The sequence below is a fragment of the Rosa chinensis genome, chromosome 2 (genome assembly GCF_002994745.2).
Source record: "Rosa chinensis cultivar Old Blush chromosome 2, RchiOBHm-V2, whole genome shotgun sequence".
NCBI classification, from domain to species: Eukaryota; Viridiplantae; Streptophyta; class Magnoliopsida; order Rosales; family Rosaceae; genus Rosa; species Rosa chinensis.
Window position 1 is genome coordinate 87,885,114 of NC_037089.1, and position 25,501 is coordinate 87,910,614.

At 36.5% G+C, this 25,501-nt stretch overlaps 2 protein-coding genes across 2 annotated transcripts; both read right to left on the reverse strand.

The window, feature by feature from the left end:
• Window positions 1-2,985: 2,985 nt before the first annotated feature.
• LOC112190547 (squamosa promoter-binding-like protein 16) lies at window positions 2,986-5,670 on the reverse strand. The gene is made up of 3 exons (XM_024329982.2): window positions 5,022-5,670; window positions 4,445-4,581; window positions 2,986-3,839 (listed from the first exon to the last, which is right to left on the reverse strand). The coding sequence occupies exons 1-3, from the start codon at window positions 5,453-5,455 to the stop codon at window positions 3,214-3,216; spliced, it is 1,197 nt and encodes a 398-aa protein (XP_024185750.1). The 5' UTR covers window positions 5,456-5,670; the 3' UTR covers window positions 2,986-3,213.
• A 17,213-nt stretch (window positions 5,671-22,883) lies between these two features.
• LOC112187321 (probable WRKY transcription factor 45) lies at window positions 22,884-24,932 on the reverse strand. Its single transcript, XM_024326070.2, has 2 exons — window positions 24,379-24,932; window positions 22,884-23,563 (listed from the first exon to the last, which is right to left on the reverse strand). Exons 1-2 carry the CDS (start codon window positions 24,798-24,800, stop codon window positions 23,380-23,382), a joined length of 606 nt encoding a protein of 201 aa, XP_024181838.1. The 5' UTR covers window positions 24,801-24,932; the 3' UTR covers window positions 22,884-23,379.
• Window positions 24,933-25,501: the final 569 nt, after the last annotated feature.

The following is a 25,501-nucleotide window of genomic DNA, read 5'->3' on the forward strand; positions in this document are numbered from 1 at the left end:
CTGGACCTTGAGTTCCGTTTGAATAAAGGACAAGTATAGATAGCCAAAAGACCCGAGAAAAAAATTAGACAATTGAACCTGTGGATTATTGGCCGGATCTTCTGCATATTCTGATGGCACGATCATGAACCCAACACCATAGATGAGTCTGTCATATGCATTTTGGCTTTCATAGGCAACCTTAGTAGATTCTTCTTGGCTCTCAAGTTTGTATTCTTGAATGACATCGGGTTCTGAATGATTTATTTCAGGCTCCAAGACTTCATCATTACAAATAACCATGTCTTCATGAGCAATTTCATCTTTAACCTCTTCTTGGTCATCATGGATAATGTCTTGTGGAGCTTCTTCCATTAGAAATTCTTCTAGCTTTTCTTCAGATAAACTATTAGTCTCAATGGGCAAAAAAAAACTCCTTGGACTTTAACTTCTACTCGAAAACCTTAGGAGAGTAATTCTTGATTGAAAAATCTCTAGATATAAATTTTTCACTAAGAATACCTTTCATCTTCCGCCATATCCGAACAAGTTTTTTTCCTTGTCTCTGACAAGAACTCTACAACTGATCCCACCAATAAGCAGCATCTTTCTTCAGCTTCCGAGAAACCATCTTAACTTGCTTATTCTCCAGGACATCCATTAGATTGAAGAACCTTTCAACCTCAAGAAGCCAATTCATGAATTCCTCCGCGCTCATATGACCAGAAAAGTAAGGAAAATTGATGTAGGACGAGATTATAGCCAATTTCAACAAAAAATATCGAAAAGAAAGAAGTGTCTTCATATTAAAAAGAATAATTTGAATATTGGAAATTGGTATTCAAATAGGCTTCTTAATGATGAAATTAATCATAAATTACTATTTTAGATATATCAGGATTCTCGAGCAAAATCTTGATTGGGATTCCAAGGGTAATATTATTTAGTATCTAGGATTCTATTTCCAATTTTTATTCAATCAGGTTTAATTAGGTTTCCTAGTTTTAGTCTACAATCTAGTTGTATTAGGTTATGCTATGTGTCCTATATAAGGCACCTCTTAGATTATAATTTTCATTCAAGTTATCAATAAAAAAAAAACCAAATATTAGATAAGTTTCTCTATGTTTCTTACGGCTGTGCCCGTAATTGCTAGTGGATTCTAGCTCATCTCATATGACTTTCGACTCTTGACGGAGCCTCTTACTATTGTATTCACGCTTCCCGCATCATGAAACGCTCGGAGTCCTTGTGGGGTTTTTATGTTTTGTTAGAATTTCATTGATCGAGTATTTATTAGTCCAATCTTAGTTTTTTTTCCGTTTTGACGAAATAGTATTAATGCTTACCTTATATATCATGACACGGCATATAGGGATCTCTTTCTCACTTTTGTTTCCAAGTCGTTGAGCCGTTGTGGTATTACATTATTGCCTTATTGGAAAGTGATTATCATATCACAAAGAGAGAGAAAAGCTTTTTTGAGAATCTTTTGTGATATGAGTTGTGAATAAATTGAACTTGAATAGTTTCAAATCATGCATTATAAAGAGATTATATAGTTTATTCAAAAAAAAAAATTTATATAGTTAAACCAATTAAGTCTCGATGTATGTAAAATAAGAAATATTAACTTGAATTAAAGTTTACGAAACTTTGGTAATATTAATACAAAGCATTTGAAATATGATATGGTAGATTGATGCTTCCAGAATGCATTAACACTAAACTTGGTGCAATACTGCAATGTATTAGAATTCTTCAATCCATAGTTGATACATTAGCTTCTTCTTTTTTTGGGTCAGAAGCACGTACACCCTAAGTTCCACTAATTGTGAAGTGATGAAGAAGTATGAACGTGACTTTAAAGGGGCCGGGGCGGGAGATGCTCTGCACCTCCATTCAAAGGCCATGATAATTGGGCCTATTAGTACTTTTTGACGGATCAAAGACCGAAACAAAGGCCCACTGTCATAGCCAAAAGTGAACAATCACTTTTGCAAGATCTAAAGGATATACTAATGAAAAGCTCCAGAAATCAATTCTAAGGAGGGAGAGAGAGGCAGATATTGGCACGGCTCAATCAGATTAAAGGGACTCAACTGAGCATCGAGAACTTTGATTTGATTGAGCCATTCCAACATCATCCATATCGTACCACTTCTAATTCAAGAACAACAGCAACCACATCGATGAAATAAGCAGTAAATAAAAGAAAATCATACAGTAATAGTCTGATGTGCGGATGCATGACTTCATCTGCCTTCCCTGAACCCTAAACCCTAAAATCAGAAGCCTTTCTGTAGTGCATGGTCGAGAGGAATAGGTTGAAATAGAGCACTGAGGAGTGTTGGGGTAGAGAATGGTTTTGAAGTTTGAAATGCTTGCTACTTATATAGGGAAGGGCGAGAGCGAATGCTGAGCAGAAAAGAGTGCCTAAAGTACATGTCATAGCCTGATTTTCATCTTTCTATACCTATAATTATGGACAGCTATGTCAGGGGGTCAATCAGGTAGTTATTAGCTATTGGTTAGTTCACCTACAAAAGAAAGGAAAAAGAAAAGTTGCTTGCATGGCCGGTGTGGCAGAACTAATTAACATGGATTATTAGTAGCTACCAACAAACAATGTTTTAATAGATTCTTGCCACTTTTCAATAGATTAAGGAAAGTAGTTATGGATTAATCATCATGTCACTTTCAGGTATAAGCACAAGATTCTGTGGCCAATTAGGTTGCTTAAAATGTTGCCTGATTTAAGTAATCAGCTGACCAAGTTCTTTTTACAGAACTAGCTAGGTGCTACTCATGCAGGCTATCTGGCTATCCAACATTTTAAGCAATTTCTTTGAAGTCTGAGTTTTCTGATATTAAAATCTGTTGTGAACTGTCAAGGCCGAGCTCAGCTCTTATATCACATACATGCCAAAATGTAGTTTTCTTTGGTCACCTTTCTCTGTTCAATCAGAAAATAACTTTTTTACATTAATAAAAAGGTTCACTGAGTAATTATTAATTACTTTGTTCATCAAAACGCAAATACAAGCATGAATAGTGTTCAGAAGTCAGAACAACCAGCTGGTATCTGGGAGGAAAGAAATCAATACAATAAGAACTGCATTTGACAGACTTGCCAAAATATTAAAAGCTTGGGGAGGTCTGAATAATTAGTTGACTATCTCCCAGCAGATAATTTATTCAAGATATAAAAACACGATTCATATAAACAAAATATTACTCCAATAAAATTGGAAGCATTTGAGCCCCAGTGTCCAACAAGCCATCAGGATCAGGCCTCAGAAAATACTTGTCCTCCACATGATTATTTGAGCAATATGATGGGAATTCAGAGAAACTCTTCATTTGGAGTTGCTGATGACCTGAATCAGTATTGATGACCACATTGGACTGAACCAAGTGGCTTAGACTGTTGTTCACCATACTTTGTGTTGGATTTGATGATGACAGAAGATAGAGAGCACAACTCGAATCAATGCCTCGAGTTGTACCATCAAAAGAAACTGCAGGACCAGCAGCAGCCCTTGTGCTATGCGGTAAGGCTGCAGCAGCAGTTAATGTTGGACACGGCTCTTGCATAAAAGCTTGAGGGGTTGCTGCTTGCTTAAAAGTTGCAATTTTAGGGTCATTGGTCTGCAAGAAAATGAACTGTTTATCAGCTCCTCCATTGTTAGTGAAGGAATTGGGAGGAATTTGTTGGTGTTCAACTGCGTGCAACCGCTGGTGACGATTGTAAAGCACGGGTTGATGAACTGCTGTACTTTTGGCCTCGAAAGGCCACAGACTTCTAGCATTGGTGGTTGCACATAGCTGTGGAGTTCCAAAGTGCAAGATTCTGGGGCCTATATTTTAGTTGAAAAGGCATATCAGTCCCATAATCTCAGGCCAAAATCAATATAAAGAACCAAAGAAAATAAGAAAAGGAGAATTAATATATGTTAAGATGATGATCTAGATTAGCATGTAACTGAATGCTACCAATGCACCAAAATTTGCCTGTTCACCAACTTGAATTTAAAAACTGCATTCTAGTAAAGTTTGAGAAAAAGTTTTATTTCCACTGGTTCTTCTCTGAGCAAGTCTGACATATTGGTTGATAGTTTGACAACTTAAATAGTCAGGCAAGCTCTCTCTTTTTCCTTTTTTTGGGGCTAGAAATTACACAATCATGTAGTACTGATGGACAAGCCCAAACAGTAGAAACATAGCCAAGGAAAATTAATTTGCATCTGTGCTCCATCAAAACTAGGCAAGCTCTCTAACATTGTGGTCCCCAATAATTTGGTGAGGGGTCAATAATGAACTCTGTGATCAAATCAATCTCATTCTAACCAAGACTTGCTAACAACAACTCCACTCCTTCTGAATATATGAAATCAAAGGCGGTAACAGAAGCATATATTGCTAGTCCTAAAAGTCAATTACCCTGCTTGAATGTGTAGCATACCTTTGTAATTGGAGAGGAAGCTCTTGGAAGTAAAGTAGAAGGATTCTGGTTTAGGTTTCCTCCGGCGCTGGTTGTGTCCATTGAGACGTTTTCTGCAGCTTCTCTTCACCTCATCAAACTCCACCAGAGAATGGAATCTGTACAATCAACACTCAATGAAATCAATATCAGTTGTGCCATACTCAAAAAGAAAGAACACACAGTATCTACATCAGACTGATTGAAAATTTTCAGATTGACATAAACTTCTAATGACTTGAACGAAAAATATTAAAGGATTTTACTAATAGCACTAATGAACTTAACCAAGTACTGATGGACTGAACTACAAGAAGTACTGCATTAAACAAATTAAAAGTACTAATTGGATCAACTAAACTCGATCCATTTCACTAGAGTATTACTGGAATCCACACCTAATACTTCAATCACAAAAGAAAGAGCAAATATGTATATTGAAGTATTGAACTGAAATTGTAATTGAACCTTGTAAAACTAATTGTCCATCAAAACTCATCAAAACTAAGCATGCTTAGCTAAATTGACCATATGAATGATACATATATGAAAAATGTACCTGCTGCACTGCTGGCAGAATCGCTTCTGTTGACCTCTGATCACCACAATTGGGGTCTTGGAGTGGAGCTCGCAGACTCTATGCCGGCGATGATACTCCCTGCAGCCACTCAGGTCTGCCTTGCAACCATCAACCAAGCATGTCGACTTAGACGATGATGATACTTTGAGTTTCTGATGATGATCAACTCTTCTGGTTGTCGACAAAGGTGATGATGATACTAAAACCGAGGGCTTTATTGCAATTGGAGCCACAACTTCAGCACTAGTGCTGCCAAGCTTCAAATCCACTAAACTGAAGGATGATAATTCACCTCCTCTGCTACTAGTACTACTTGAACCAACCAAAGCAGCAAGGTCATTTTCCTCTTTCTGCTGATCCAACTGGTCATCATCATTTGAATCCCAAGCAAAGTCCTTGAAGTCCCACTCCATGACTCCTCCCTCCTTGAGTAGTTGTAGGCTAGTAGCAGCAGCAATTAGCAATAGAAGGAAATTAAAACACAGGAGGATGCTCCAAGAAATTGGTCTGGGGATAACTAGCAGTTCAGCACAACTGTTCCCTCCAAAAGAAGGAAGGTCAAAAGATTCACATTGTCCAAAGTGCAAACCCAAGTTGGAATATCAATGAGTAGCAGATCAACTAATTTAATCTAATCTAATGACCCACTATCTTTAAAAAAAAAAATTAGTTAATTAATTAAAACTTGGCTAATCATCTGAAAAAGAAAATGAACCACACTGTAGAGCACTAGATAGAGAGCAGAAAAATCCAGCAAGGTAGGAATAGGACCAGTGGACCACCTGAGGTTGAGGGTGAGAGTTTTGTCCAGTTTTTGATTCTGTTTTTCTGTTTGTCCATAATTTCTTAGGGCCCAAGATTGAACCTCTTATAATTTAGTGAACTATTGATTAGGTGATGGGAGTGCAAAATTATATGCATAATTAAACAGAGAATGTTTAATAATATCTCTTCAAACAGTATAATTATTTTGTTAATGATCAACAATTCAACATGGTGGACAAGTAGTCAAGAGTCAAGACAGCAGTAAAGAAAAGAAGAGGTCCCAGAAGGTAGTATAGTTATACGCTTCATATTATCTTATCATACAATTTTTTTTTGGTCTAACACAATAATGAAATGAATGTTTCACCATCTGATTCTGGTCCATCCATGAGCGTGACAGGACTTTAGCTCCATTTGATTTCTAAAAATGAGAGATGATTAAACCCAAATATAGCATACAAAAATGTTAATCTACCTGGCTGGGGCTGAGATTTATATAGTTAATTGAAGATAAGCATGATCAGTATTTTAATAGCACTAAACTAATGATGATGAAAGCCATCACTGCACACGCGACTGGTTTTTAATGGAATTGGGGGGGCACTAGTTCTTTGCTCTCATTCGTTATTCATGATTCACGCTTTGTGAAATTCTTTAGTGTAAATTAGACGACGACCACTCAGATTAAGTATTCAGTTATACTTGTGTCAACCGAAATATAAGAAAAGAAAAGCAACAACAAAAAAAAAAAAGGGATGTATAGCTGTTGAAATGAGCGTAACCAAAAAAAAGAAAAAAAGAAATGAGCATACGATGGGGTTCAAATGGGAACAAATAGTGAAAGAGTGATGGGCACAAAGAACAAGCATACACGCAACCACAGAAAGATTTTTAAGTGATTTGGTGGGAGAAGACAACAAAGGCTTTCACTTTGTTCAACTATTCATTTATTCTTAATTTGAAGCACTTATGCAAAAGAGGCAGATCAGGTTTATGGGTCATATTACTGGGTTTGGATCACTGTATCCAGTTAGAATAGCCTCTGTGATTGCGACTTTTGTCCGCCCCTTAATCTTCTAAGCCCAATTATATATTTTTTAGACCAAGGAAAAAAACCCAGTATTTTTTTCATCTGTAAAATTGAGCAAATCGATCGTGTTATTATTCTACATATAATAAAGCCTGTGGCACTGTTCACAATTAGAGAGTGAAATGACGCTTTTGCCCTTGCTTTTTTCCCTCATTACAGGTTACCATTGTTATCCGAATTAGTTAGAGACAAGCTATGGTACTTCTGGGTATCTCATACACTCATTTACAACTATTTAAACAAAAAATTACAATTATTTGAACCAAAATTACAACATTGAGAACAAAAGTTACCATATTCATTTACACTATTTACATATAATTAAACAAAAATTACAACATTAACAACGAATTTGTTCAAAAGCTTGTAACAATATCGTAAGAGGTGTTATTACCATTATTAGAACTAAGATTACAACATTGACAACTAATTTGTTCAAAAACTTGTAACAATGTCGTAAGAGGTGTAATTATCATTATTAGAACTAAGATTGCACAAAATATGACTCAACATTACCACTCTGACAACAAATTTGTTGTCACTTTTGTAAATGTGGGTATGAGATACCCACAAGTACACTAGAATTTTCCAATTGGTTGTTGGTGTCTTTGTTTTTTTTTTTTTTAATAATTGATATAATGCGCATGTAAAGAAGGTCATTACGTACCCACCCGCTGACACATAACAATGGTCAGAACAAGGATTCGTGGAGAAACCACAGTGCTACATAAGATAGGCCAATTATATTTGAATTTATCGCTCACTTATTAAAAACAAGCTTATAACTATGCCAGACATTTACATAGTTTATAGGCTAAACAACATAAAGAAAACCTATTTCTCCTTGCCCTTTAAACTAGGGCACGGAGGCTTACCTGAATACAGAACACTCAGTACATCTTCAGCAGGAACTTTCTTTGCTTTAGGAGGATTTTTATTTTTGGCTCTCAAAGGCCGGCCATTCTTCTTCTTTCCACCAGGAAGCTCTATTTGTACATGTTTTGGCATCATTACCTCAGTAGGCACCAACATTCCACTTGGTGTCTCGACTAAACCCATAGATTTTGCACTAAACTTGATAGGGAATTCTGGCATTTTAACCTTCTTAGAGGGAGCAATAGGGCTCGTCTTGCCTTTCAATAAATCAGACATCAAAAATTGAAGCTTTTTTGGAGAAGGGAAGGGCCGATCTCTCTTTGCTTACTGCTCGGTGTCCACAGGTACCAAAGCCAACGCATTGTCTTCATTGGTCGGTCGTTTTTCTGCACTACAAATAACAATAAGTTTGCGTACCTTACTTGTCTCAGCTCCTCCAAATAGAGACCTTCCCACATGCTGAAGAATTAGGGTTGTGAGACCTTGAAAGTGAAACATTCCATCCTTGAACTGATTTCCCTGAAACTCTAAAAGGAGCCATTGAGCTCTAGCTTTCTTGCTGCCGATGGTAGAGCAGCTATGACCGTTGGCACTACAGCTTCAACATTGCATGCATCCCCATCATGAAACACACAATGGCGTGTCTTGCATTTGCTCACAAGATTTTCAAAGAAGAAGTGAACCTCTTGTTCAACTCTTTTGGCAAACTTTAGGATCTTTTGCATGAAGAAAGGTTTTGAAATTGCATGTGAAACCCTAAACCTAATCTCTCCAGTTGCATCAAAGAGCTTTTGATCCAAATCAAGGAATTTACCTGCTACAGAAGCAACGTTTGCAATAGTGTTCCTCTACTCATATGCCGGCGACATATTTGTGATGCGAACCCAGAAAAATAAATCCTCCATCTCTACAGATTGCAGATACGACACTCCATCATATGGCTGCAGAACAACCAAAGCACGATTGAAACTCCACGGGCCACCCATTAAGACCTTGTTTCTATCTTCTCAAATATCAAAAGAGAAAAGAAATCGATCAGGAGCACGCTGCTGAACATTGAAACCCTTATTTAGTATCCAAATTCGACGAAAATACCATTTCAAGTCTGTAGCATTTGTTGGCTTCATTGTCAGAGGTCTTGCCAAAAGATATGACTGGGAGTTTCATTATGCTCCCCCATCAGACATGGTCGAGATATCCACCACCTCATTGGTAGAGATAGCCAGCGAGGTAGCAAAACTTTTGGAGTTTTGGTAATTGAATCGATGTTTGACATAGTGTAGTAGGAGAGGATCTGTAGTTTGTGCGGTAGGGTTAAGACTGATGCCAAGAGGAATCGAGAAGCAATGGAAGAAAAACAACGACAAAAGGAGGTTGGCACAGAGGTTGAATCTGGAGCTGCAGTCACGCTTTGACTACTCCTCGACAGGTAAAGACTTGAGCTATCATTTCATGGGTATGTAATTGTTTTGCATGAAAAAGGAATACAAAAGCTATCATTGTCCCTAAAGACAAGGGATTGATCTATTCTTGTAAATCCGAATTGTATGCATGGTTTCACTCAAAGTTTAGTCACTTACAAGTCATCTTTATTGGTGGATTGACTGATGGCTTTCTGGCAGTAGAGTATGTAATAATTTTGAAATTAGGATTTGTTCCTCTGGTATGTAATAGAGTTACTTATGCAACTAACTGGTTTTATGTTGATTGAGTAATCCATACAACAGAGAAATATTAAGCCCTAATTGGAGGGCTCATGCCAATTAATAAGCCAATCATGCACATCATGATCATTTACTAAAGGGTAGGGTCCGGCTATTTCCTCTCTACTAATTCCTTAGTTCACCGTACATATGAATTTTTACTCATACATGTACAATTTTACCCTCACATATTAAGTATTTATAACAATAAAAACAAAAATGACAAAAAAACTGGAAAATAAAAAGAAAGAAGATACCAACAGGTAATTCACTACCTTTGGCATCAACCCACTTTCCCTTAATCGGCGGCAAGATCTGATCAAGTAGTTGCATTTGAATCCGACCCCAATATTCTATTGGAACTAAATTCACATTCAAAGGTGAAGATGTATAGATCTGTTTCTTTACCAAAGTTCAATCAGAATATGGCATCAAAATTGAAATTTCATCAGTTTGATCCTAATCCTCCTCTTCTTCATAAGTTTAAAACCACAATTCATTAGTTTCTTGTTTGGAAAAGAGTGAGGAAGGAAACCAGTGAAGAGAATGGAGAAGAATAATCACCAAGAAGATACAATAAAAAAAATGGGATGAAGAGACTAAGAAAGAGGAAGAGACAACAATGGTGCGCTGTTGCGCCATGGTAGTACATACGTTTCCGGTTTTTTTTTATTTCCTTATGGTTTTATATTTTTTTTGTTTTTATTTTAATGTTGTAAATTTATCAATGTTAAATTTGATGTGGGCAAAAGTGGAAATATAGGATCAAAATTTCATCAGTAGGGTGTAAAGAGGAATTGGTAGGGTGGAAATAGCAGCACCCTTTACTAAATAATAAGTTTTGTCTCGCGAACAATCAAGCCTTAAACTGTACGAAAATCAACATTTCTCTTTGTCGGATCACTGGCCACATTAAACCCTAAATATCATCCACAATAATTCATTCAATCGATATAGAAACGTTGACCAAAAAAAAAAATCCAATACAAAAACAAAGACAAATAACTAGTTTCTTTTGTAAAACATAAAAAATAAAAAATAAAAGGATTAAATACTGTTTAGTTTTTGAGTTTTTGACCATAAAACACTTAAGTCTCTGACCTTCTAATTTCACATGTTTAGTCTCTGTACTTCAAAATTTCAGACCAATAGGTCCTTGCAGTCTTAAAGTCACGGTAAAATGTCTATTATGCCCTCAGTTCTTTTTTTTTATAATAATTTTATTTCTTTCTCTTTTTTTTTTATTTATTCTTTTTTTTTCAAAAAGAAAGAAAGAAAGGGAAAAAAAAACAGAAAGAAAGACAGGGGAAAAAAATTTCATTTTCCAAAAAAATAAATAATTAATTAATTTAAAAAAAGAACTGAGGGCATAATAGACATTTCGCTGCAACTTTTAGACGGCAAGGACTTATTGGTCTGAAATTTTGAAGTATAGGGACTAAACGTGTGAAATTAGAAAGTCAGGGACTGAAGTGTTTTATGGTTAAAAGCTCAAGGACTAAACAATATTTAGTCCAAAATAAAATGAGAGAGAGAGAGAGTTTAGACGCAGAGAATGGGATGTGAGAAAATGAAGTGATTCTATTCATCTCACAATGAGGTTTATATAAGAGTACCTCAGGTTTACAAATTGTACTTACTTAACGATTACATCAATCACTCGTCTGATTACAATCAATCAATCGCTAATTATATTCTGTTAATCACCAATCAATCTTAATCGGAATATATCACGCAACATTAATTGCTATTACATGAATAGCCACATTAATATTTACAACACTCCCTCTTGGATATTCTATGTCAATAGTGTTGCCCCTGCTATGTGCTTCTAAGTTGCCTCGTCAAAAACTTTGCCAAGTAATAAAAATCTTGTGGGAAAAAACAACCTTGGTCGAAGGAGAAAAGGAGCACAATGCGCTTGAGTGTGGATTAGCAGTATCACAGCTTTAGAGATAGGTGGAGTCTTCTTATCAGCACCATAAGTAGGTAGTATGTCTACAATAGGGATGCATTAGAGTTGCTACACCAAAACCTTGCCCGGTAAACCCAGTGGGAGAAATCCGTGGTCGAAGGGAAAAGATGAGCAAATGCATATAAGTCAAATGAAAGCATCTTCAGGATGTAGTATAAGTGGGGTGACCATGCTAGATGTGCCTCGTCAAAACCTTACCAGGTAACAAAACCCTGTGGGACAAAATAACCCTGAATGAAGGACAAAAAAAGTACACGATGGTCAAGTGGGTATACTTCGGGATACTCCCCCTGAAAATTATATATTAGGAAATTCAAATAATTTACTTAGACCAATACCTTGTACATGCTTCTGGAATGTAGACTTTGGTAGTGACTTAGTAAAGAGGTCTGCACAATTGTCTTCAGATCTGTTGACACCCAAATTTCCACGAGTTCAAATTCTATGAGTCATAAGCAAAGAGGGGAAGTCATCAACCTCGTAACCTAATTGGGCCTTCAAGCAAGCCCATTTCACGTCAAAAGGAAGCTCTCTATTTAGCAAGCGATACGAGAAGCCCAAATTCTCAAACGATTGACATGCATTTTCAAAATGAGCCAGCACACTTATTTACCATGCTATACGCGTAGACCCAAGCTACATTTGTGGCTCATACGGCAGGATATGGTGTGGAAGGTAACGGATCATGCGAGGCCCATCGTTATGATAAGGCCCGTCGGCAATTTTGGACTTGGGAACCAAAATTCACGCTTCGAGGGCCAATATCTTAACATGGGCTAGTAGAGAGATGAAAGCAAGCCCAACAACACTTAGAGCCCACTAGAGTCATTCCTTACCCAAAGCCCACTACATTAGAACCCGTAGCCCAAAAAGACGTTGGAAGTCGTCTTCTCCAAATCAGGAATGTCGTTCCGTCGAGTTGCTGCTGGGATTACTACTCCATCCTTTTCGGGTAAGAACCCCAAGTCTACACGAAAGCTTCCCAACTCTCATCCTCCAAAATCCTGCCCCAATTTCCGATAATACTTAGGTGTTTGTGATCACAATTTACAATAGCACAAATCAAGGGATTATGACCTCTCGAAAATCACGGCAGCATGAAATCTGGGATTTCCATCGCCACCCAATACCTGCACCACCGTTCTTTACCCACATGGCCGAAGTACGCTTTCACTCTTTTGATTTCATAGGGAAAACAAGAGCTGAAGGTTTTAGAATGATCCCATCAAAATTAAGAGTACTCTTTCAAAGCCTCTGGTTCTTGGTGCAAACCCTCCCCCTCTATCGCCTCTATAAAGGGCGAGTTCGTCGCCGTAGAAAGCCAAGCCACAACAGCCCAGAAGCAACAAGCAAGAGACCAAGCTTTGTCTCTAAACCCCTGTTCTTCCCAACCAACCTTAACCCAAAACCCAGAACCATGTTGTTGCCGGAACTCTCTCTCTCTGCTAAACTCTCATGCATCTAGCTCCCACACCTTTCCTGCATATAAGCCTTGCTCTTATGAACTCAAGTCTAATTCGTTGCCAAGTAGCTGCTGTTATCATCAGGCCAAGTAGCTGCTGTTATCGTCAGGCCAAGTAGCTGCTGTTATCATCAAGCCAAATCGCTGCTGTTATCATCAAGCCAAATAGCTGCCGTTATTATCTAACCCCAATCGCTATTGTTATCTTCTAGCTAAATAGCTACCGTTACCATCCAGCTAGTCACAACAAAATTGTTCCTGGGTCACACCTTCGATCGATTTTGGGCCTGGTCTTCGCTCTATCAAGAGGGCTATCGCTGCTAGAAATCCAAAGCACAAACTTGCCCAGATCAAATATGCTTAACTTCAATCTTTTGATGCTCATGTTGTTGCTGATTGAAAGAGAACTTCAGTGCAATATGTTTGGTGTTGTCTCCTTTGATGAAACTCGTCTTTATCTGCTCTATGTAAGCAGCATTATCCTCGTAGATAATGGTGGTTCATCAGTGGTGGAATGTAGTCCACATGTGCTTCGAACATGCTTTGTAACGGCTCTTAGCAATATACATTCACATACTGCTTCGTGAAAAGCTAGTATCTCAGCATGATTTGAAGAGGTAGCAACAAGTGTCTATTTCGTAGACCTCCAATAAATTGCAGTATTCCCAATAGTAAATACATAACTAGTTTGGAACGTGCCTTGTGCGGGTCTGATAGATAATCTATAGGATTAATTTCAGTTTACTCCCCTGAGGTTTGGAGGTGTCATCATTTCACACCCTCTACTTTTAATTTTGAATTTTTATCCCCTAAACTTTTCAATTTCAATCAGCCATGTCCAATTTCTATTATTCAGTCCAAATTAGACGTTAAGTTTGACTTTTGAGGGCTAAAATGGTCATTTCAACATAAAAAATTTAAAAATTTTAAATTTTTTTTTTTCTTCTTCTGTTTTTTTGTTTTTTTCTTTTCTGTTTCTTCGTTTTTTTTTTTTTGTCTTCAACCTATACACCACAAGTTATAAACTTATAATAGGTTTATAAAAACAAAAAAATACTCTAGGTGGTTGAAAGTTGCTCGCTGGTCTACGATATTTGTGATATATCTTTGATAAAGTGAAGAATTTTAGGATATATCCCCAATAAAGTGAATAAATATTTGTAAAAAATAATTTTACACTTTATCTGTATATCCCCAATAAAGTAAAGAAATACCTGTGTAAAATCATTTTTGGTCTACGATATTTGTGATATATCTCCAATAAATTGAAGAATTTTATGATATATCTCCAATAAAGTGAAGAAATATCTGTAAAAAATGATTTTACACTTTATCTGTAAATATCTGTATATCCCCAATAAAGTGAAGAAATATTTGTGTAAAATCATTTTTTACAGATATTTATTTACAGATAAAGTGTAAAATTATTTTTTACAGATATTTCTTCACTTTATTGGGGATATATCCTAAATTCTTCACTTTATCGGAGATATGCCACAAATATCGTAGACCAGTGAGTGACTTTCAACTACTTAGAGTATTTTTTTGTTTTCATAAACCTATTATAACTTGTGGTGTATAGGTTGAAGACAAAATAAAATAAATAAATAAATAAAACGAAGAAACAGAAAAAAAAAAAAAAAAAAAATTATGTTGAAATGACCATTTTAGCCTTCAAAAGTCAAACTTAACGTCCAATTTGGACGGAATAGTAGAAATTGGACACGGCTGATTGAAATTGGAAAGTTTAGGGGGTAAAAATTCAAAATTGAAAGTACAGGAGGTGAAATGATGACACCCCCAAACCTTAGGGGGTAAACTGAAATTAATCCTAATCTATATCAATATATCCAACAAGGCGAGCATCATTCTTAGGATCAAGGGGGTTTTATCCATTCCTTGATGTGTAGGGATAGAATAAGCACATATCCGTCGTACCTCGAAGGTAGCGAAAAATATCTTTTATGCCATTCCAGTGGCGACGTGTTGGCGCAAAGTTATATCTAGCTAACAAGTTCACATCGAATGAGATGTCCTATCTAGGGCATTAAGCCAAGTATAATAATGCGCCTATTGCACTTAGATATGAGACTTCTGGCACCAATATCTCTTTGTTATCATCTGCAGGACGATACAGTTCTTTCTAGACTTCGGACGACCATGGGTGTGCTTGCTTTTATCCTCATTAAAGCGTCTTAACATCTTCTAGATGTAATTTGGTTGATGGACCAAAATTTCATCTGCACTGTCCTCGGGCTTTAGGTTGAGACAATAATTTATTTTCCCAAGGCCTTTCATCTCAAATTCCAACTTCACGTGCTTTGCGGTTTCCTTGATTTCTTCAGGAGTATCAATCCAATTCATGTCTTTGACATAGACCATCATAATTGCAAACTCGGAACTTGTTTCCTTAATAAACACGCATGGGCATAGTTTATTATTCATATATCTCATCCCGATCAAATATTCACTTAGACGGTTATACCACCTCCGTCTAGATTTTTTCAATCTATAAAGTGAACCCCTCAAAACTAATGGAGAGCGTGTTTCGTGGTCTAGAACTATTTGCATCAGGTATCATAAGTCCTTCAGGAACTTTCATGTATATCTCTGTATTATGATCCCCATATAGATAAGTTGCGATCACATTCATAAGCTGCATATTCAGTTTTTCAGAAACTACCAAACTAAGAAGGTAGCAGAACGTTATGACAACCATTATGGGAGAATACGCCTCCTCGTAATCAATCACAGGGCGTTGAGAAAATTCTTGCACCACTAGACGAGCCTTGTGTATCACAATCTCGTTTTTCTTATTACGCTTCCTTACAAATACCCATTTCAATTCTACAGGTTTAACATGGGGAGGTGTAGGAACAACAGGTCCAAAACACCTTTGTCTTTGTTAAGGAATCTAATTTGACCTGGTTTGCTTATTTCATTTTTTAGCCAGTCATCTCTTCGTTGATATTGATCAACAAAGCAAGGTTTGAGGTTATCGCTTATTACAATTTCGGTGGCCACCGTAAATACTAATATATCATCGATGATAATCTCAATCAGATTCCAAATCTTACTAAATTTACAGAGATTTCTCTATTCTCCGGAGTGGGTTCAAATGTTGGAGCGTCCCCCAATTCAGATTTATCTCATGAGATGAATCAGTTTGAGATTACGATGTCAAGAGGATTCGTTTGTGCCAAGTTTATTCTCTTCTGGGGATAAGAATCCTTCGAACCTAATGGTCTACCTCGCTTCTGGGCAGGGACATATAACTGGTTAGCCCCCATGGTCGTACCTTGTCCATCTGGGACTACACATCCTACAGGGACTCCTATCCTTGCAGACACATTTGCAGCAGGTATATATGATCTTATCACTTTTGCTAGATCAGAGAAAGTGTCTGGTATATTGTATTCTTATAATCTATAGATCTAGAATTGTCTGCACTTCACTATTGTCATGCGGTTTAGGGATCAAGATGAGATATTGTGGGACCATTCCATGTTAATTCACGCCGCTCATCAGGAACGGTCATGTTTTTATCTCCCCCTAATGAAGGGAAGACTGTCTCATTAAAGTGACAATCCGCAAATCTAGTGGTAAAGAGATCGCCTGTCAAGGGCTCTAAAGAGCACATAATGGATGATATTCATAATCGACATACATGCCCATCCTTTGTTGATGACCCAATTTTGTACGTTGTGACGGCACAATTGGCACTTGGACTGCATACTCAAATGCGCGTAAGTGCGAAACATCAGGTTCGTACCCAGTCACTAGCTGTAACTTTGAGTAAGGCTGGTAGCAGTGAGCCTCAACAGGACCAATATAGCTGCATGCAAGATTGCATAGCCCCATGCAAAAACTAGAAGCTTGGGTGTGAACATAGGGAACTATATGTTCAGCATCAATCCTAAGGGATATGCAATAATCATCGAAAGACTTCGATGTATATTCTCCAGTATTATCAAGTCTTATAGACTTTATGAGATAATTCGAGTAGTGAACCCTCAATTTCATGATCTGGGTGAGAGTTTAGCAAAAGCAGCGTTTTCTTATGGACAGTAGTATAACATGTGATCACTTTGTCGATACATCAACCAAAACTATTAATATTTAACTCGTTCACATGGTGGTTGGATATGTCCACAAATTTCCCTTGCATTCTGTGCAAAAAGTGGTGGTGTATATACTAGTCTTTGCATATGATGGTCTCGTATTAAATATTCTTAACGAGTACGGCATAGTGTGTCATTATATACAAGACCCTTATTCAGAAGGGGATGCACCTGTGATGAGTTGAGGATACGGTGCATCATACTTTGATCTGTGTATCCCAAACGGTCATGCCATAGCAAATAGTTGCTTGAATTAGTTAGCTTCTAGCTAACATATTTCAATTTCTCCAATGTACTCTTCTGGCCACACACTTGGAGGTTATGCAAAGATATTACACTTATTTTTCTCAGTGGTTTCAATGTGATAACCGTTGGTTCAAATATTCTTAATATTCAATAACATTCTTCTGGAACGTGGAGATTATAAGGCCTCATTAATGGTAGGTTCAGTACCATTGGACAACATACAGTGGGTTTTGCTATAACCCTCTATCAGGTTGGATTGGCCTGATACAGTTGTCACAGAGGTATGAATAGACATAAGTTTGAAAAATATCTCTGATCTGGGAGTATGGTGTACCTAATAGCACTTTTAACCAAACAACAAACTTCCCCATAAGACATGCCTATTCATAAATTTAATAATGGATCACATGTATGAATAAGTTTATTGAATTAAATATATTCGAACAGAACCATATTTCCATAATCCAAAATAAATGAAAACATAAATCACCAAAATCCGAAGATGTTTCATTCATTAAGATGAAATAGATATAGCACAAGAGGCCAACTATACCCATGTCTTCGAGTCCTAATCCTCGGTATGTTCAGTAACTGCCTGAAAATCCATGATCTCTAGTGTGGAATCGATAGAAAATGACCATTCAATAAAGTTTGTATTTCGAGTTCTGCGACCGGCGCAATACTCATTTATTGCTTCGGCTATAGCACAGCAGGTGCGGGACCAACAGTCAATTTCTCCACAACGATAACAAAGATCATGCTGATTTTGGTGGCGGTGGGCCGAACCAATGTTCCTTTCCACTTTTGCTTGTTGGGCAATGACATTATAACATGGGGTCATGTTTTGGGCCGGTTATATGGGCCATTTATGGGCCCACCTCTCTTTCCTTGTCTCGAAATATCAAAACTTTTTGTCTCTTCCACGGCACAATTTCTCCTTTCGCGATTAGGTTTGCGATGAGTAACATCATTTGCTTCAAGCAAAAGTATTGCTTAGGTACCGATGGGCTTGGCTTGATCATTTCTCAACATGAGGTTGTTGTTCATTTCAGTGAGCAACAAGATAGTGATCAATTCTGAGAATTAGTAAAGTGCCTCTCCTTGTATTGTTTTGGGCAGATGGGGTTGTTCAATATCTTGCTAATCATGTCTTGCTTCAGGCAAGAAAGCATGCCAACTTTAGATAATTTCTTCCAGAAACATTCAATTGCTAAAATTTGATATTAAAGAACAAATAAACGTGGTAAGTGCTTTTTGGAAAAATCCATGAGCACCAAATGGGAACTTCGAGTTCTTATAACATGATATGACAAATTAGATTAAACATGTAAAATCTACTGGTTTTATCATGTGTGGTGAATTTATGAAAGAAACTTCAAGTTTCTTAAATGCAATTATCGAAACTACAAATTCGATTTATGTATGAAGTACTGGTTCATTTAGAACTTCTAGTTCATTAGGTACCTGCATTTTCTACACAAATATTCTAGTGCGAAAATTTAGACAAGTAACATAAAAATATTGAATAAAGCAAATTGTAATAATAGCTCACAAATTGGATAAATAGAAATCATAAATCAATTGAGATATTAATTGCATGCTAGTAATATAACAGATTAATTATCACACAATTATGTGAATAAATGCTTCTGGCAATTAATTACATATATTAGATATGGTGAATCTATTTACAATATCAAATCATTTTTCCTTTTATTTTTGATTCTCCTGGACCAAAGAATGAGTGGGCTTGATTGTTAGTCAAATAGCCACATTTAAGTATAAGGGCCAAGTTATAGTGTAGGGGATTATGAGTAGGGGATATGGTACCCAAGGGATTGGAAAACTCACTCTAGCTAAGGAAAACCTAAAGGGTGCTAGATGAATATGCAAATGTACAAGTCATAAACAAGAGCTCACAAGTAAACTAAAGTTTATGGTGAATATATGCAAGATGGTGTAATGGTTTGATTTTTGGCTTTGAAAATGGTTTCGAATTAAATTAACACAAAATGAAACTTGAAATGTAAACTAGGCTATGTTAAACTAGATGTGATAAAATGGATGGAAGTTAGTGCTTTAGGTTGTTCACCATAGCCTCCCTTGCATGCATTGATGTTCAAACTATAAGTAATGCAATCTCAAATATCCAATTACCCTCTTAGCATCCGGATAAGACTACTAAGGCCTAAACTCCTTTTATTTTATCAATTTCCACCGGATAAGTGCGAAACTAACTACCCAAGAACAAGTTACATTACCGGATAAGTATCAATTCCTTGCTCCTAGATGCATAAAGATTTGAGTTTAGATAATCAAGCAAGCAAACCAATCCTAGATCTAGGTGATTTAACTCACTACCCTCACATACACACCTAGTGTGTTATCATGTTTTCAATGTCTAAAGCTAGCTATTCTCTAAACATTGTTCATGTAATGACAAATACAAAGTATTCAAATTAGCTAGATTCAAATACAAGCATTCATTTCTTAAATTAGCTGTGAAGATGATCATGGAGAATGCATCAAATAAGACTCAAACATCAATTCATTACAAGTTTGGCTAGGGCTTTCAACCCTAGCCCCAACAAACTAACTACTCACTCATAATCAAATACATAAGCTTCAACATGTTTATGAACATCAAACTAAAAAGTAGGGATAGAGAAGGGACTAGTGATAATCAAGTTGAGGATGGTGTAGATGAACTCATGTGATGCTAGACTCCTCTCCTTCTTCTTCAAAGGTTGATGATGGAATATGAGATGTAGAGATGATCAAGTGGTGAAATAGTGGAGTAGTGAAGCTTTTTGTCTATGAAATGGAATGGGTAGATGGAAAATATGATGAAGGTTGTGATGGTGGTAATGGAGGTTTTATGAAGGAGATGAAGAGAGAAAGAAGATGTTATGGATTCAGGAATTGGTCTTTGAGAGTGAGAAGAGAAGGTGTTTATATAGGGAAGAAAAAGAAGAGTCAAATATGAGTGGCAGAAAAATAATGAAAGTAGAGTATGGAAGGGTTTGTAAAATATGGAAAAGATGGAGTAATGATGAAATAAAAGCAAAGCATGAAGGTGCAGAAACATGGAAGGGATGATGATCTATTAAAGATATTGGAGTAGAAAAATATATTCAAGGAAAAAGAGAAAAGCATCTAGCTTTCTTCATGTGGGTAGGGTACATGAACATGATGAATGTTGAACTGGTTTTAGGTCAGTTTATGTCCCTTTATTCCTTCAATTATTTCTCCACCAAAACTTCAGAATGGGCCTCCGATTTCTTCATATCAAATGTTTTCCTATGAGTGTAGATCATCCTGGTAGAATTTCATAGTTAAATTCACTGTGGTTGGCCCGTAAATGCTTCTGAAAAACCTACAGGTCAGGTTTTCCCGTTTTCATCTTTCAGAACATTAGACTAACTGTTTGAAGGCTTTCCACTCAAAACTAGCTCTGGAACTCTTCATAAGAAATGATCCTTGGGATGTCTAGAATGAAACTAGAGAGTTTCAACTCATTCGGATTTCTTTTGGTCGAACGGCTACCCTCATTTCTTGTCTAGCTCACTTTCTCCTAGCCGGAGTAAGAAAATATTCTAATGTTGACTTTTTAGTGCATTTCCATTCTTCTCCATCATTTCCTAGCATGATAAGGAAAACAAAATAAATATATATAAATAAACACAAAGGTTAAGCAAAAGTACAAGATTAGGGAAATAATGAAATTGGATTAATCAACATTAAATTTGGACTTTAGAACAAGTAATTTCCATGTTTTATGGCACAAATATATATGTATATGAATTATGATCCAACATTGATAGTGAAGCCTACGGGGCTTAGTTTGCAAGCTCGTGACCCACGCTTTCATGCACTAGTCAAAGAGTGTGTGAGACCTGCTGGGCTACTAGGTCCTGCTGAGGGAGAGTGGGCCTGTTGGGCTCAAGCTGGTCTGCCAAGACATGAAAAGTTATTACTCAACCCTTTTGGTAACTCCAATTGAATACGACCAGGTAAGAAAATATGAGGTTTAGGTGGAGCGAGACTCACTTAAGTACACAGCCTCATCTGAACCTTATCTAGACATCGCATCCAAATGGATGAGCCTATTTTGAGAAGATTCATAACTTTTGTTATTGCAACATGTGCCGACCTTCTGTTCTAGCCTTTGCAATTTGGGTCTGAGCTTCTAGCTCGGATTTGTTGTTGTGACTTTGGACTTGATTTTGAGCTTCTGACTCAGCCTCATTTAATGTTCACAATTATAACATAATCAAATTCAATATATGTTATTAAATCATAACGTAAATAAATTAATACAGCGGTTATGTACCTAAGGAAATTGGTTCAAATCCCATTAATGCTTCTGGCATTTCGTATAGGTAATAAATTGGGTAAATGCTTCTGGCATTGTAGTAATATTAAATAGGAATCATACATGTCAATGTGTCATGATGTATGTCAATCAAATCTAAAAAAAATATGAACAAATATATATGACAGATATATATGTATCAACCAAATAAATTAATAAAGTAAATTTGGGGGTTCATGCATCATGGTGATTGTTCATATTCAATCAATAGGCTCAATAAGCATGAATATAAAATTAGATTTTGAAGTACAGTCCCTGACCTTCTAATTTCACACGTTTAGTCCCTGTACTTCAAAATTTCAGACCAATAGGTCATTGTCGTCTTAAAGTCGCGGTAAAATATCTATTATGCCCTCAGTTCTTTTTTTTTAAAATAAATTTATTCCTTTCTCTCTTTTTTTATTTATTCTTTTTTATTATTTTATTAATTTTTTTTTCAAACAGAAAGAAAGAAAGGGGAAAAAAATTTTCATTTTCCAAAAAAATAATAATTAATTAATTAAAAAAAGAACTGAGGGCATAATAGACATTTCGCTGCAACTTTTAGACCGCAAGGACTTATTGGTTTGAAATTTTGAAGTACATGGACTAAACATGTGAAATTACAATGTCATGGACTGAAGTGTTTTATGGTTAAAATCTCAAGGTCTAAACAATATTTAGTCCAAAAAAAAAAATACTTGCTGAAGAACAGACGAATCTTCAGTTTATATGTGCAGAACTGAGAAGGTTGTCTTCTCAGCCAATCCAAGAGCTTGTTTGTGATACAGATCCTAAACCAGATTGAACGATGATCCGCCTCTTCTCCGCAACTAAGGAGTTATTCGCCTCTTCTCTTGAATGAATAATGAAACAGCTCTTCTTCGCAACTCGCAATCTGAATCCTAGAGCTTTTCGTGTTGATAACGTGTTGTAAAACAGAAAAGAAAAAAAAATTAAGAGAGAGAGAGAGTTTAAACGCAGAGAATGGGATGTGAGAATATGAAGTGATTCTATTCATCTGACAATGAGGTTTATATAGAAGTACCTCAGGTTTACAAAATATAACTATTTAACGATTACATCAATCACTCGTCTGATTACAATCAATCAATCAATCGCTAATTATATTTTGTTAATCACCAATCAATCTTAATCGGAGTATATCACGCAACACTAATTGCTATTACATGAATAGCCACATTAATATTTACAACAGTTTCATAATATAAAGGGAAGAAAAGAGGCATCGGCAAAATCAAATCCAACTTTTAAATAAGCAAGAACGAAGTTGTGTACATGGACAGACGTGATCATACGACTGAAGTTGCTGAACTTAACTTACGCTAAATCAAACCAAGGCATTACTTTGCACTGCGTGGGAACAGAAAAATGCCGAGGAGATGATGAATAATCTAAGAAATTCAGAATTCTAGCACAAAGAACTTGAGAAACTCCTGCTTCCATTGCGTTAAGCAAACACTATATTGATGCCAATAGCATCGAGCGAGGCTGACTTGAGAAAGGCATGCATGTCTAAACTCTAAAGAATAATATAAAACATGCCCACTTAATTGGTTTACTACTTCATTGAAATCAAACATCTGCTGAAAAAAAAAATCAAACATATCTACTACTCTCTGCTACATATTAATTTCCATTTCAGGTGGCAGAGGCTAGCACAAAACCTAGCTCGATCAATTCCTTCAGATGGAGAAGCCAGATAAAAGGGAGTAGCTAGCTAGCTAGCTTGTGTAATTTGTAAGTTGCATCTGAGTCAAGATGTGTTCGAAATTGTCGGAATTAGGCTTGTCGATTGGATGAGTGTGCATCCCTTCGTAAGTGGTCACCACAATGCCTTCATCCTTGCTTAAACGTTGCACTTGCTTCTTAACATTGCACCCTTCATACGTACATCGATAGTAGCTTCTGCAAGGTTTTCTTAATTAACATGCATGCATCCTTGATACACTTTTACAGTTAAGTACTTGTACATATACATAGACACAAATTCAAGCATGTGAATGCATGCATGGAATCATTTATCTGAACTATTGTTAGCTAAATTGCATGTAGAAGAACAATAAGATTTATAAGGGCACGTAGGTACATATCCTTAATTAAGTACGTAAACTACCGGATATGACCAAATACTATACCTAATTTATGAAAATACAACCACTTATGATTTTGGTTATAAGGTTAATTATACGAAATCCTTTTAGTAGTACTTCGAATTCTAACCCATCTGAAAATAACCAATAAAAGAAAATCAATGTTTAAGATAAGAAATACAGTGTGAAAGGGAGAAAACGTGAAATCGAAAAATGATGAAAAAATAGTGTATAAAAGGATTTGAAAGAAATCATCTTTTTTGTTTTCTTAATTTTCTTCGAGAATACATTTTCAGCTACCTATATGTCATTTGATATTGTTCAATACTAGCTTTTCCTAGTCACCTAGTGGAAAATTAAGTAGGATCTTGCTTTTTCAGCAAATAAATCCACACGTGCTTAATTATCATGATAAGGAGGAAGCTAATTCGGATCTACATCTACCATCTACTATATACAAAACAAATCAAATATGGTGATAGAGTGGCATTAATTCGTGGATCAAAAACACCTATCGAGGAAATAAATGAAAAACAAAAGAAGATCAAACCAAAGTCATCATAATTAAGGATCGATGATGATCCGGCATATTTAATTAATTGAAGAAAACAAAATATTGAAGCTACGTACCTGGGGAATTTGTTGGCTTTGACTGCTTTTTGGCCATATTTTCTCCAGCGATAGCCATCGTCAAGTATATCAACCTGGCTCCTCGTCTGAAAAGCATACTTAGGCTTTCTCGTCTTCTTCTTCACCTTACCCGAGTTGTCGGCCGCCGGCGGACTATGATCATGATTCGCAGCACGATCATCAGAATAACGGTCGTCATCGTCTTTAACAACAAGTTGTCTCCCATTAGTTACTTGGTTTTCTGTTCCCGTCGACCCCAAAAAGCCGTGAGTAGAACTGCTACTTTCACCGCCAAAGTTAGTAGTACCGCTGCTACTGTAAAGTAGTACTTGAGGGTTTCCCATATTAGGTGATGATAAAGCCGCCATTGACGATGGAGAAGCAGCTGATGATCCGGGGAAGAACATTTGGTAGGTGTCCATGTTTCAATTACTTATATAAGCTGTATATCTGGTAGGACTAAACTTGCAGAAGAAGAAGAAGAAGAGGCGGCTAAGGTAATGAGCCAGCGATGACCAGGACTTCTATATATGTAGGGTTTCACCAGGGCGAAATAAAGGAGTAAAAGTAGAAAATGATATGGATCGAGATATATTATATATACATAAATGCAGAGCAAGATCGATAGGTGTCGTAAACGGCACGAAGATTGTTCAAAGATGAAGAGGAATTAAGTAGCTAGCTTAATTAGCTTTATTATTTTTTACTTTTTACTTTTGTGGATCATGTGATTAGAAAGAAAGAAAGGGAAAAAAAAAAAAGAGGAGCGAGGTGGCTAGAATCGATATGTTGGAATGATGGAGGCGGCTCCATGACTCTATCTGCAGTTTCTGCTGTACAGATTAGGGAGTCAGCACCTAGCAAGATGCACTAACCAATTTAATTAAAAAAATGTTTAATTATTGATAACAGTGTATATTATAGTGGAATTGTCAATTGTGGAAGCGTACCATGTCGGTTCATGAAATAAGATTGGCGATTTTCACACTTCTCTTATCTACATTTTTCACTTAATAACACTTTCATATTTTTTATATGTGCTTGAAACAATGCAAAATGTGACGCATATTGAAAATTAGAGTACGTGAAACTCGATTACTCTTCATTCTTAAATGGTACATTT

Bases quoted from the DNA above. Each gene is read 5' to 3' on its own strand.
- LOC112190547 (XM_024329982.2), bottom strand. From the start codon at position 5,455: ATGGAGTGGGACTTCAAGGACTTTGCTTGGGATTCAAATGATGATGAC. The intron at 4,582-5,021 runs GTACATTTTTCA...TTGATTGTACAG, and splicing joins TTCTGCCAGCAGTGCAGCAG to ATTCCATTCTCTGGTGGAGT. The intron at 3,840-4,444 runs GTATGCTACACA...ACTAAAATATAG, and splicing joins CTTCCTCTCCAATTACAAAG to GCCCCAGAATCTTGCACTTT.
- LOC112187321 (XM_024326070.2), bottom strand. From the start codon at position 24,800: ATGGACACCTACCAAATGTTCTTCCCCGGATCATCAGCTGCTTCTCCA. The intron at 23,564-24,378 runs GTACGTAGCTTC...AAAACCTTGCAG, and splicing joins AAAGCCAACAAATTCCCCAG to AAGCTACTATCGATGTACGT.